A 12664-nucleotide genomic window follows, 5' to 3' on the forward strand; every position below is an offset into this window, starting at 1 on the left:
AAGGGTAATTGTTAATAGTAACCAGTCAACTTTCTTCCTGACTAGGTTTGCATATATGGTGACCACAGTACTTCTGAGTGTATTGGTGAGGAGACTGCACCTGCTGCCTGTGGAGGGTCAAGTTATTGAAACTAAATACGAACTGGTAACCTCCTCCAAGGAAGAAGCTTGGATCACTGTCTCAAAGAGATAGTAAAAATTTTTACGTTACACTTTGGTGAAGAAAATGCCCATTTAGAAAATTTATATGGAATTCTTTTACAAACCAAGTAACATTGTGGAAAATAATACAGTTATTTTTTTTAATGCATTTTGAAGTTTCCCTTCTAAGTGACAAACTAAAATTGAGACTTGTTTGTCCTTCTGTTTTGCTGGAATTCTTTTTAAAAAATATATACTTTTATCTATTTTAAAGAGGAAAGAAGAGGGAGAGAGAGAGAGAGAGAGAGAGAGAGAGAGAGAGAGAGAGAGAGGGAGAGAGACATCAATGAGGAGAGAGAATCATTGATTGGCTGCCCTGCATGATTGGGGATCAAGCTGGCAACCTGGGTATGTGCCCTCACTGGGAATTGAACTGTGACCTTCTGGTTCATAGGTCGAAGCTCAGTCACTGAGGCACCATGGCCGGGCTGGAATTCTTATTAGCACGAAATTACTCTATTAATTCTCAATTGTGGAAAAAACAGAATTTCTAAATTTATTTATTATGTCATATACTTAACATAATGAGTTTATTATTAAGAAATGAGAGAGCACTAACCAAAAACCAAACCAAATTAAGAAGAAAACAAAGATGGGTGAAAATAATTGCAAAATATATGACAGAAAGGGATAATAACCATATTACTTATAAAGAGCTCATACAGATTGGTAAGAAAACATACAATTGATAAATGGATAAAAAAACATGAATAGCAACTTTTATAGGAAAAAATAGCTAATAAACTTTTAGAAAAATGGTCAATCTCACTAAGCAAAGAAATAGTGGAGCTTTTTCAAAAACATTTTAAGTATCTTTTAATAACACTTTAGTACTGATAAGTTTTATATTTAATACTTTTTATTGATAGCATTGTATTTAATCCACTTTTTTTGTTTAAGCTGTTCATAAAGACTTTTTAAAAACACATTTTTCCTTCAGTCAACTGAAGGAAATGTGCCAAGTACAGATAGCGAGAAAGAAAGAAAAATGAAAAATGTTGCAGGTGAGCTTATTTTTGACACTTCTGAATTTCATTTGTAAATTTAGTTTCAAGAATGTACCCTAGTTATTATTATTTTATGCTGTGTTTATGGTTAAATAGCTAACATTTTAGACCTAGTTATGAGTGATTAACATAGAATTTAATTAGATGCAGGCTTTATTTCTGACAAAACATTTAACTTCTAGACTAATTTAAAGTTTAAAACTTTAAGTCAAATTTTAAAACTTTAAGTATTCATAGCTCCTAGCATCATGTTTATAAAAAAATAAATTGTTAAATTTATTCCCACCCCACCTATCATTTTCCATGGTTTTGTGTAGGTAGCACATCTTTCTTTGTTGTCCAAGTGCCTTAATTGTTTTGGAAACTGGCAGTAAAAGGTAAGAGTGGGCAATTGATATGTAAACCAAGTGTCAGTAAAATTAGATAAGATAAATGTAATATTTTTTAATCTTCACTGGAGGATATTTTTCCATTGACTCTTTAGAGATCGTGGTAGAGAGAGGGGAAAGACAGAGAGAAATATCAATGTGAGAGAAACATATTGATTGGTTTCCTCCTGCACGTGCCCTTGACCAGAATCAAACCCGGGACCCTTGGGTCCGCCTGCAGGCCAACACTCTATCTACTGAGCCAAATCAGTAGGGCGATAAGTGGAAATTGAAAGTAAGTGAGACCTGATCAGCAGTGATCAAGGCAAAAACAGAGCAGCTGAACTAGAGTCAGGGAGTTGGCATATACCCTAAAAATGAGGATCTACAATGACTAATAATGATTGAAATCAAGGAAAATAGAGGCTAGAAGAATCAGCTAAGTACATGCTATTTAGAGTTACATGACTAACTTAAAACATTAAAAAATCATCTTCAAGAGGATTAAAAAAATAAAAATAATGTTAATCACGTATAAAATAAGTTGTCCATTAACTGTTGTTCTTATTTTGCCCTTTATCAAATGACTGAATTCTTAGTAGCCACAGTGTCACTGATGGCTCATAGCAGAACTCTAGCAGGCCTCTTAAGTTTTGTAGCTTTTTGTTTTTTTAAAACTATTTGTTCACTGATTGTGATCTGCATTCTTTTTTTTTTTTTTTGCATTCTTTTTTTGCATTTTTTTTTTGCATTCTTTTTTTGCATTTTTTTTTTTGCTTTTTTTTTTTTGCATTCTTTTTTATAGTTCAGAAATGTATTGTTCAAAACATTAGCGCTGCCCACTCACTGGCCCCACCGCTGGTCGCCTCCTTCTGCGGGGTGACTGGCAGGGCGATCTGGGGGCCCCCACTGGCTGGCCTGCGGCCTGTGGGCTGGGGGCAGCTCCTGCATTGAGCACCTGCCCCCTGGTGGTCAGTGCATGTCATAGCAACCAGTTGTTCTGCTGGTCATTCTGCTGTTTGGTCAATTTGCATATTAGACTTTTATTATATAGGACTAGAGGCCCGATGCACAAAATTCGTGCAAGAGTAGGCCTTCCTTCCCCCAGCTGTCGGCACTGGCTTCCCTTTGGCACCTGGGACCGGGGTTTTGCTCCGGCCGCAGGCAGGCACCTGGGACCCGGACTTCCCTTGCAGCCCTGGCTTTGTCCGGGAGGATGTCCGATCTACTAGTAATTAGCATATTACCCTTTTATTATTATAGATTATTTCTGTTTGTTGTAGAAAAATCTAGGAAATACAGAAACAAAAAAAATAGCAAACTCAGTCTGATAGTGTTAAGTTTATGAGATAGATCCTTCTATTCTTTTTTGTATCCACATATTTCTACAGACATATCTACTGTTCTCTTCATTTAGTATATTGTGAACAATAGCATTTCCAACAATTGGAATATTAGTATTCTTTTCACACAGAATGTAAGCACAGATTTTTGGCATGCTTACTTTTCTCGCTTTCCCTTCTCAGATATTCTTTTTTCTTTTCAATTTTAAAAATATTCTTCTCCATCCATTCTAACACAACAGTTATATATTTGTACATCTAAGTTGCGAAAGTCATAGAACCATATAAAATGAATTGTTGGCCCTAGCTGGGTTTGCTCAGTGGTTAGATTGTCGACCCGCAGACCAAAGGGTCACAGATTCCATTCCTGATCAAGGGCATGTACCTCGGTCGCAGGATCCTCAGCCCTGGTAGGGGTGCAGGTGGGAGGCAACCAGTCGATATCTCTCTCTTGCAATGATGTTCCGCTCTCTCTATAAATGTTCCTCCCTTCCACTCTCTCTATAAATCAATGGAAAAAATATTCTCAGGTGAGGATTTAAAAAAAAAAGAACAGTTGTTAAACAAATGAAATTACTCTGTTGTCCTCTAAGGAAAAGCTTTTAAGAGGAAATCTTAAGAATCTTTGTTATTGTTTTTGGACTCGGGCAAACAGATTAAGATTCTTCTCTGAAGACATCTTTATTTTTTCCCCACCCAGCTCCATAAAAAGCACTGTTAACCTATAACATTTTTTAACATGAGATTATGTTGACAGATTGAAAACTGCTTAAAAACACAATTCTATCATGTACGAAACTGAGGACATGACCAGTAGCTGTGAGAAGATAGCTGTGAGAAATGGACGTTATTTTCAAGGGCAGGTTTTTATAATGTCAACAAATTGATACCAGTGGCCTCCTTTTTCTTTCTTCTTCGCTAGCCCTCTGCCTGTTTCCTAAGTTACTAATCAGTGAATGATTAAGGTAGAAGGGGAGGAGCTGGGAGGGAGGATATGACAACAAAGCAGGTACTGTTACTACAGAAGTCAGAGGAAGTCTACACAGCCAAAAGCCTTCATACAATGTTGCTTTGAAAGGTTGGGAGTGACCTGCAGTGATAAAAAGGGGTGAGACTGAAACTTGGAGTAATAGTTAAGCTGAAAGTAGAACAGGGGACTGGAAGGCATTTGTTACAAACCAAATACGTTATATACCTATCTCATTTAGTCCTTAGGGCATAACAGTCAGTTCAGTGACAAACTAAAATAGTTTTTCATTCCTGCTAGAAAAAATACTATAAAGGAAGACAGGGAAAAACTAGCTAAAAAATGAAGAGATCTAAACTTCATCTTATCTTAATATCTTCAGTGGGGTTTATTGGTGTATTTGTTATTATTTAAAAGGGAATCAAGGAGTAGTTTTAAATATTGTGCTATTCATAATAACTAAAGAAAATGATTAAGCCCTGGCAGGGTAGCTCAGTTGGTTAGAGCATCGTCTCAAAGCCAGTGTTGTGGGTTGAACACCAGTCAGAGCACATACAAGAAGCAACCAATGATTGCATAAATAAGTGGAACAACAAATCTCTCTCTCTCTCTCTCTCTCTCTCTTTCTCTCTCTCTCTCTCTCTCTCTCTTTCTCTCTCTCTCTCTCTTTCCCTCCCTCCCTCCCTCCTTCCCTCCCTCCCTTCTTCTTTCTCTCTCCCCCCCTTCTTTTGCTCTAGAATCAATAAATTAATTTTTTAAAAAATTTAGGAGAAAATGATTAAAAGAGTACTGTAACAGCAGTATTAAAATAAATCATTTAAAAAAAGCTAATGCTGCCCTAGCTGGTTTGGCTTGGTGGATAGAGCATCAATCACCCTGTGGACTGAAGGGTCCCTGGTTCAATTCCAGTCAATGGCATATGCCTGGGTTGTGGGCTCAATCCCCAGTAGGGGGCATGCAAGAGGCAGCCAATCAATGATTCTCTCTCATTGATGTTTCTATCTCTCTCTTCCTCTCTGTTCCTCTCTGAAATCAATGAAAATATATATTTTTTAAAAAAACTAATGCTGCAAACTCAACCAACCATACAACTGTTTAAATTTTTTCCTGTTTACACATACAGATTTTTACCTATTGCAATGATAACAATATGGTTTACTTTTCACTTAATGAATTTTAAACATTTTCCTTTGTTACTTTTTTGCAAGGGCTTCAGGGAATAGATAGATTTTTTTTGGGGGGGGGGTGAATAGACTTTTAAAATAGAAATCAAGTTAGTGTTTTATTTATAGAATTTTATGACTGAATGAATGGATAATTGTAAAATTTGAGTTGGGAACCATTTCGTAAAACATTCAGGCAATAAACAAAAGGCAGGAAATGACATTCCTTCTCCCAGTAGCATTCCCCAGTTAATTGGTTTACAGTTTTGTGGCCATTTTTCTAGAGATTGTGAATGGATCTTGTTAGAACCTCTGATAAAATGCCATGAGCAAATAAGTCACAAATATATCCTGTTGAGTAATTTTAAAAGACACACATTTATTTACATCTAAAATACTTCAAATTCTTATTTTAATTTTTAACAAATGATAGTAGTGAGTGAAACTGTGCTATCTCACCACTGTAACTACTTCATAGATAAAGCTGTAAAGTGCCTGTCTACAAAAAGACAATAAATATTTTTCAATAAATGAATGAAATATTCACTGAGGTTTTCTGTGCATGTAGAATAAAGTAATTTTTTAAAAAAATTATTTTATTGACTTGAGAGAGAAACATCAATTTGTTGTTCCACTTATTTACCAGGTGTACTGGTTAATAATGTGGATTTTGTAATAAAAAAACAACACAGGATAATTTCAAGAGAAACATCAAAAGTGCTTTATTCAAAGTACCAGGTGTACCAGTTAATAATGTGGATTTTGTAATAAAAGAGAACACAATTTCAAGAGAAACATCAAAAGTGCTTTATTCAAAGTAATGTCCATCGCCAGCTACACATTTCCCCCATCTTTCAGGTAATTTGTGGATACCGTCCCAATAGAACTTTTCTTGTTTTGAGGCAGACTATTCAGAGACCCAATTTTCCACTTCTTCGTATGTTTTGAAGTGCTGCTCAGAAAGTGCGTGCGCCATTGATCGGAACAAGTGGTGATCTGAAGGAGCAAGGGCTGGTGAATACTGAGGGTGGGTTAATACTTCCCAGGCAAGATCTTTTAACGTGTTTTTAACTGGTTTGAAGTGTGTGATGGTGCATCACCATGAAGCAAAATTACTTTGCCGTGTCTTCTGACCCATTTTGGTTTTACGATCAAAGTGTGGTTCAAATTGATTATTTGTTGCCGGTAGTGATCAGTATTAAGGGTTTCAACAGGTTTTAGAAGCTCATAATATACCACACCTTCCTGATCCCACCAAACATAGAGCATTGTCTTCTTTCCTAAGCGATTTGACCTTGCAGTTGATGTTGATGGTTGACCTGGATCAACCCATGATTTTGTGCACTTGGGATTCTCAAAATAAATCCACTTTTCATTGCCAGTCACAATTTGATGCAAAAAAAGACTGACTTTTGTGCCGTTGAAGCAACAACATTTTACTGATGACCTTTTGGTTTTCCATTTGTCTTTCGTTGAGTTGATATGGCACCCATTTTCCTTCCTTTAAAATCTTTCCCCTTGCTTGTAAATGATTGGAAATTGTTTGCTGAGCAACATTTAATCTTTCTGCAAGTTGTTTTTGAGTTTGACACGCATCTTTATCCAATAATGCTTGTAATTGTTGGTCTTCAAACTTTTTCGGTTGATCTGGACGTACTTTGCCTTTCACATTGAAATCATCCCTCTTAAAGCGTTTAAACCAGCGTTCACAAGTATCTTGAGATGGAGCATGTTCACCATAAGCTTCCCGAAGTATACGATAACTTTCAGCAGCACTTTTCTTCAAAGTAAAGTAATGAATTAAAACTTCCCGCAAATGCTCTTTTTATGGCACGGAATTCGACATTTTTAAACGTAAAAATACATATGATGTTAACACCTTCAACAAATTTGACATATGAAGTTTTGAAACTTGCTGTCAATACAACAAAATAGCATACATATCAAATCGCACATATATCAACATATGTGTAACTCCATCTATTGAAAAAAATCCACATTATTTACCGGTACACCTGGTATGTATTCCTTGGTTGATTTGTGTATGTGCCCTGACCATGGATTGAACCCACAACCTTGGCATATCGGGACAACACTCTAACCAATTGAGCTACCTGGCCAGGGGAAATTATTGAAGTTTACTAAATAGTTGAAAGTTTTCCAGATAGCCAAACTACCTCTGCTGTTAATAGTACTTTGTAATATGTTAAGTATCTCATTACTGGATGCATTTAAGATGTTGTGTGGACACCATTCAGTGATGCCTGTATTAGGTCTGACTATATATAAAAGGCTAATATGCTAAGTGTCCGACCGTCCGACCAGTCGCTATGATGCGCACTGACCACCAGGGGCAGACGCTCAACACAGGAGCTGCCGTGACGCACACTGGCCATTTACAGAGAAATGGCACCACGGACTTGGTGCCGACAAAGCAACACTCGGCTTCCCCCAGGTGGTACACAGGCCCCGACACCACCCCAGAGCCGACAGCCCACCAAATCACAGCCAACACGGCTGAGACCCCATGGCACAAAATGCGGCCCACAGCCCAGCCCAGCCCGGAAACAGTGGCTGTGGGCGTCGGGTAATGACGTCATTAGCAACACCCAGCTTCCTTTCCCTAGCACTAGCCTCCTTGCAGTTTTTTCAGCCCAGGAATACCACTTGCTTTATAGCCAGGTGCAAACATTTACAGTTTAACCAAATGTCTGTGAAGCATTTTCCTGTGCCTCAGCTCATTTGATTCTCACAGAAGTCCTGGAATAGGTAGATAGGAGACTCAGTGGAATCCTATTTTCATTAGCCAGAAAACGGAGATTTAGAAAGTTTAGAAACTTGACCCGACTGAAAAGAAGTAAGAAATGGTGGAACTTGAAAATGACTTCAGGTTTTCTCACTGTGCAGAATATAGTCAAACACTGTTAGAGTTAAATATTTCACCCTTTGTTGTTCTTCCTGTGTGATGTACAATAAAAATCTGCTTCGTGTTGATATTTACTGCTGTGTTGCTGTCAATTACCTGAAAGAGAAGTTGGGGTGCTTCACTGGGATGGAAAAGTTAGCTAAATCAGAAAGCAGTTCTAATTAAGCAAGTTTATCTATATGTATAAAGCTCTCGCTGGCGCCAATTATACACGTGTGTTTCCATCTGTCATTGTCGATCGTGAATTTGGTTGACACTTCTATTATAGAGAAAGGGCAGATAGCGATATTAAAATATTTCTTCTAATTAATTTCCTTTCAATGTGCATGAATTAGTGCACCGGTCCTCTAGTAGGTTTATAATGGGTGGTAGTTATTAAAAATATCAGCCAAAACAGTAACTACTTCTTTGTTCCTTCTATATCATCAGATCATCATTAAACCAGGAAATATTTAAGGATAAGAGTTTTATTTTATTTTTTTCAGTTTATCTATATTGTTGAGAGTATTACAGATGTCCCCCATTACCTGCCTTCCCCTGGCTCCGAGAGAGCATTATTTCCCAAAGTGTGTCTCATGGAACACTATCCTGTGAGACACTGAGAAAAAGATTCCTGGATCATATTCATTCATACTAAGTTCTTTCTCAGATGTGTGTGTGTGTGTGTGTGTGTGTGTGTGTGTGTGTGTGTGTATTACATCTTAATATATTGGTAGTACTAAGAAGTTCTTGTGTAAAGAAACATATTTTAGTGCTTGGTTTAACACTTAATGTTCCAAGTGTATTTGATGAAGATACCCCCTTTTTCAGGCATACCTATTACTCTATAAAACCAATGTTTCATAGATGTAGTATTTTATAGCAGCGATTTTCAACCAGTGTGCTGCACGAATTTTTAAAATGTTCAATACCTGACTATTTATTTAGGGGCACTGACCTGTCTTCCTTAGATTGTCAAATAAAATGACAACAGCCAACACAACAATAGCCATCCAGTGTGACTGAATCAAAATTATACCTCACTTTTTGTCAGATTGGCAAAAGTATAATTTTTGGTGTGATGTAGAATTTTAGTAATTCATGTGTGCCATGGGAGGAAAAAGGTTGAAAAATCACTGTTCTAGGGAACAGAACTCATTTTGTCAGTGATCTAGAGACAAATAAGAATCTCAAGGAGCATCCGTCCTAGCTAGTTCCTCCAACTATACATGGTCCAGAGATTCTCTAGACTAGGGAGTGACCATAGTCTTAGAACCAGCCACCTGAATTCCGTGTTCTCTCCCTCCCTCCCCTCCACCTGTTTTCTCTGCCAGAGCACAGCACCCTGTAGCTCTACTGACTCTCCTCTACCCCTGTCCTGACTTCCAAAGGAATGGGACCTATTTAGTCCAGCAGCAGGGTTTTTTGTTTTTGTTTTTGTTTTCTTATTGAGCAATTAATGCGAGTCAGCTCTTATGCTAGGCACTGGGGATATAGCAGTGAACAAAACAGACGTGATATTATTATGGTGTTCTCTCTCCTCTGTGCTTCACCAGGAGGGAGAACCCAAAATTCTTATGTCCCAAAGCTTAATAGCACTCAGAGCTCTCGAGGTCCAGGGTTTGGGGTTTGGAAGCACCTCAAGGACCCTTTAGGTTAATGCTCAAAAAGGAAGTAACTTGTAGTTAACTATATGACAGAAAAACACAAAGACTTCTGTTACGGGCTGTAGTGGGGGAAGAAGCAGAAGTAACTGTTGGGAATCAAACCATTATTTTTAGTGTATGAGCAAGATAATTAAACTAGGTATCTTATCAAGGAAAACTTAACATTGATGCTAAGTAGGAATATTGGAGAACTTTTAGACAGAGAACAAATAAAGCCAAGAATTGGTTTGACTAGGTTAAAGAGCAATATTTATTACAATCATTTGCATGAGTTGTTTGTTTTTATTAATCCTCTCCTGAGGATATTTTTCCATTGATTTTTAGAGAGAGTGGAAGACAGAGAGAAATATCGATGTGAGAGAAACACGTTGATTGGTTGCCTCCTGCACGCCCCTGACTAGGGCCCTGGCCCGGGAGGATCCTACAACCCAGGTATGTGCCCTTGACCAGAATTGAACCCGGGACCCTTTGGTCCAAAGGCTGACACTCTATCCACTGAGCCAAACCGGCTAGGGCTGAATTGTTTAAGTATATAGTGGCACTTGGTGTGTTCAACACTCACGATTTGTTGCTTGCATTGGCAAGGTCATCAGTTAATAGATAACTGATTTTTTGAAAGGATCTTGTAAAGATTATATGGCATAGCCTGCTCACAATCTAAAAATTTAGAGGGAGAAGTTTAGGACTTCGGGAAGTAGTAACATTATTAGGCTTTCGCTTTGGATTTTTCTCATATCCTTTTGAAAATATGTGCTTCAGTCTATGCTGCTACTATATTTATAGAATTTTGTCAAGTGTTCAAGAAGGTGTCGATTCAGAAGGAATTGGGGAATTTAAAAAATGTATGTTCTTGATACAGAACCTTTGAGGAAGATGCAAATGTGTTTTGAATGTTTAATTTACTTAGATTTAAAAATACATATCTTCAAGCAAAGTTGCCATGACAACCTTTCTTAATGTTTGTATATATTTTATGTCTGTCTCAGGTTTTCACCTTTCCCAATACATGGTTTAATCACAAGAATTGGGCACTGTGGTATATTTCTATCTGCATGGTGCCCTGTTGGAATTATATAATTTTGGAAAATGCAAATCAAGCAATAGGGCAATTCTATAGCACAGTGATTCCAACAAGATAAATGTCAACTTATCTTTCCATGATCAGAGACTGATCTGGTTTCAAATCCAAGATGAAATTTTAGATAGAAGTAGAACCATGAGTTTGTTCTGAGTTTCTTTTCTTTTTTTTTTTCTTATTCAGAGGACTTATAAGAGAGTCCTAGGAAATTTGGGAAATTCTGGATTAAATCTCTTAGCCCCAAAACTGATCCAGCCTCCCTGGGATCATCTAACACACTAAAAATCTCATCGTAGACCCCTTTTCACTGAGGGAACTCTTACTTTCCTGAATTTTAATCTTAATTGCTGAAGATTTTTCTGCTGGAAGGTAAAATGGTATTTTCCCCTGAAATACCATCATAAAATCCTATGAAATATTTCAGTGATATGAGTCATTCACTTATTCATCTGGGTAGACATTTAGATAATAGAAGTAGCTAACAGAAGTCTGTGAGAAATATATTGTTAATTCCTGTGGAGGAGGAAGGAAGAAATCCTACTGATGTATTTTTAAGTGTAGTTAAATTCAGCGTTCCCTGTCATTTTAAAATATCAAAATTATTCTGTTTTGCTCCTTTCTTTCCAAAAGGCTACATAAAATTCCTTTGACAAAATAATGTATCTTTTTTTTTCTGTTAACCTCTTTTACATTCCGTTTTATGAACACAGCAAAGAATAGCCTTATTCTTATCAACCTTGTACTTACTACACAAGTAAAACTTATTACCATGCATGCACTATGGTGTTTAGTTAGCAATCTTGTCCAGGTGTAACCTTTTTGCAGTATTACTGAAACGGACAAGAAACAGATGGTTATAAAAAAAAGTGGCAGCTGTGGAAATCATACATGCTGTAGGTAAGTTAGTGTTCAGCATACAAGTTCTAATGGTATTCATGTCCAATCAGAAAAACTGGTACATTCCAAACTCTTCGCAATTCATATTAAGTAAAAGGAAAGTTTGCTTGCTCTAATATGTTTTATTTGCTTGATTATTCCTAAGTGTCTCATTCCCTGAAGCAAGTTTATGTGCTATTTAAGTCACTGCTACCCCATTCCATCACTGCTGCTCTCTAATGAATCTCTGGAGAGTGACCCCAGGGCTTTCATTTTTAAACAAAACCAGATAAGCAACAACAAGCCACGGCTGACCTCGGGACCGGCTGCACTGACTTAATGACCCAGCCCTGGTGCCTACCGAGCAATCAATCGCTGAGACCCAGAGCCTGGGAGACCACACCTGGAAAGCTGCTGCATATTCTACTGAGGTCTTCCCCGGGCCCTCCCCTAAACCCGCTCCCCTAAACCCCTCCGAAGGGTTTGCATGCTCTCTCTCCTGGGAGCAGTCCTGCCTTTTCCTCCCCCTTCCCCTCTCCCCAGACAGGTGGCCTTGACCTTGGTCACGTAGAAGCTCTAAGGGCCCTTCCTTGGCCTCTATAATTTATCTCCTAAGCCCGTTTCTTCTATGAATTTCTTCCTCTACGACTCTGTGACTTTATAAATGTTCTTCATGGCTCTAAAATGTTTCCCTATTTGGATTCAAATACTGAGGCTGCTGACCCCAGGCCTGGTCTGACCCCACTAGGCTAACCCCTGGTGCCCTGCTCCAGGCCCCCCGACCAGTCAGGGACGGAGGGTGGAGAGACCCGAGGAGGGACAGGATAAGCGGTCGGAGAGGAAGCGATCCGGGCCAGCACCAAAGGCTGAGGTCCGGGACGGGCACCCCGCTCCGGCCACAGAGCGCGACATCTGGGATTGGGAAGCTGGGAGGTGGTGGTGCATCCCAACGAGGAGGGATGAGGGCAAAGATGAAGAGAAAATGTAGTCAGGCGGCACTTAAAGCCGCAGGCAAGTTTCGTGGGCAGACAGCCCTCAGGCCAATGGCCGCGGCTGCCGGCGCCGGGCGGAGGGTCAGCGCGGCGTCGC

General features: G+C 38.6%; 1 protein-coding gene across 2 annotated transcripts in view; it reads left to right on the forward strand.

Annotated features, from left to right (window-relative positions):
- Positions 1-8046, forward strand: part of CYP20A1 (cytochrome P450 family 20 subfamily A member 1) — a 43631-nt gene extending 35585 nt beyond the window's left edge. For both annotated transcript variants that reach the window (XM_079781943.1, XM_079781944.1), the window contains exon 13: positions 46-8046. In XM_079781943.1, coding sequence (XP_079638069.1) covers positions 46-193 — 148 coding nt within the window. In that variant the 3' untranslated portion in view covers positions 194-8046. The remainder of the gene's footprint in view (positions 1-45) is intronic.
- The last annotated feature ends 4618 nt before the right edge of the window (positions 8047-12664 follow it).

The sequence above is a fragment of the Cnephaeus nilssonii genome, assembly GCF_951640355.1.
Source record: "Cnephaeus nilssonii genome assembly, chromosome: 10".
In the NCBI taxonomy this organism is placed as follows: domain Eukaryota; kingdom Metazoa; phylum Chordata; class Mammalia; order Chiroptera; family Vespertilionidae; genus Cnephaeus; species Cnephaeus nilssonii.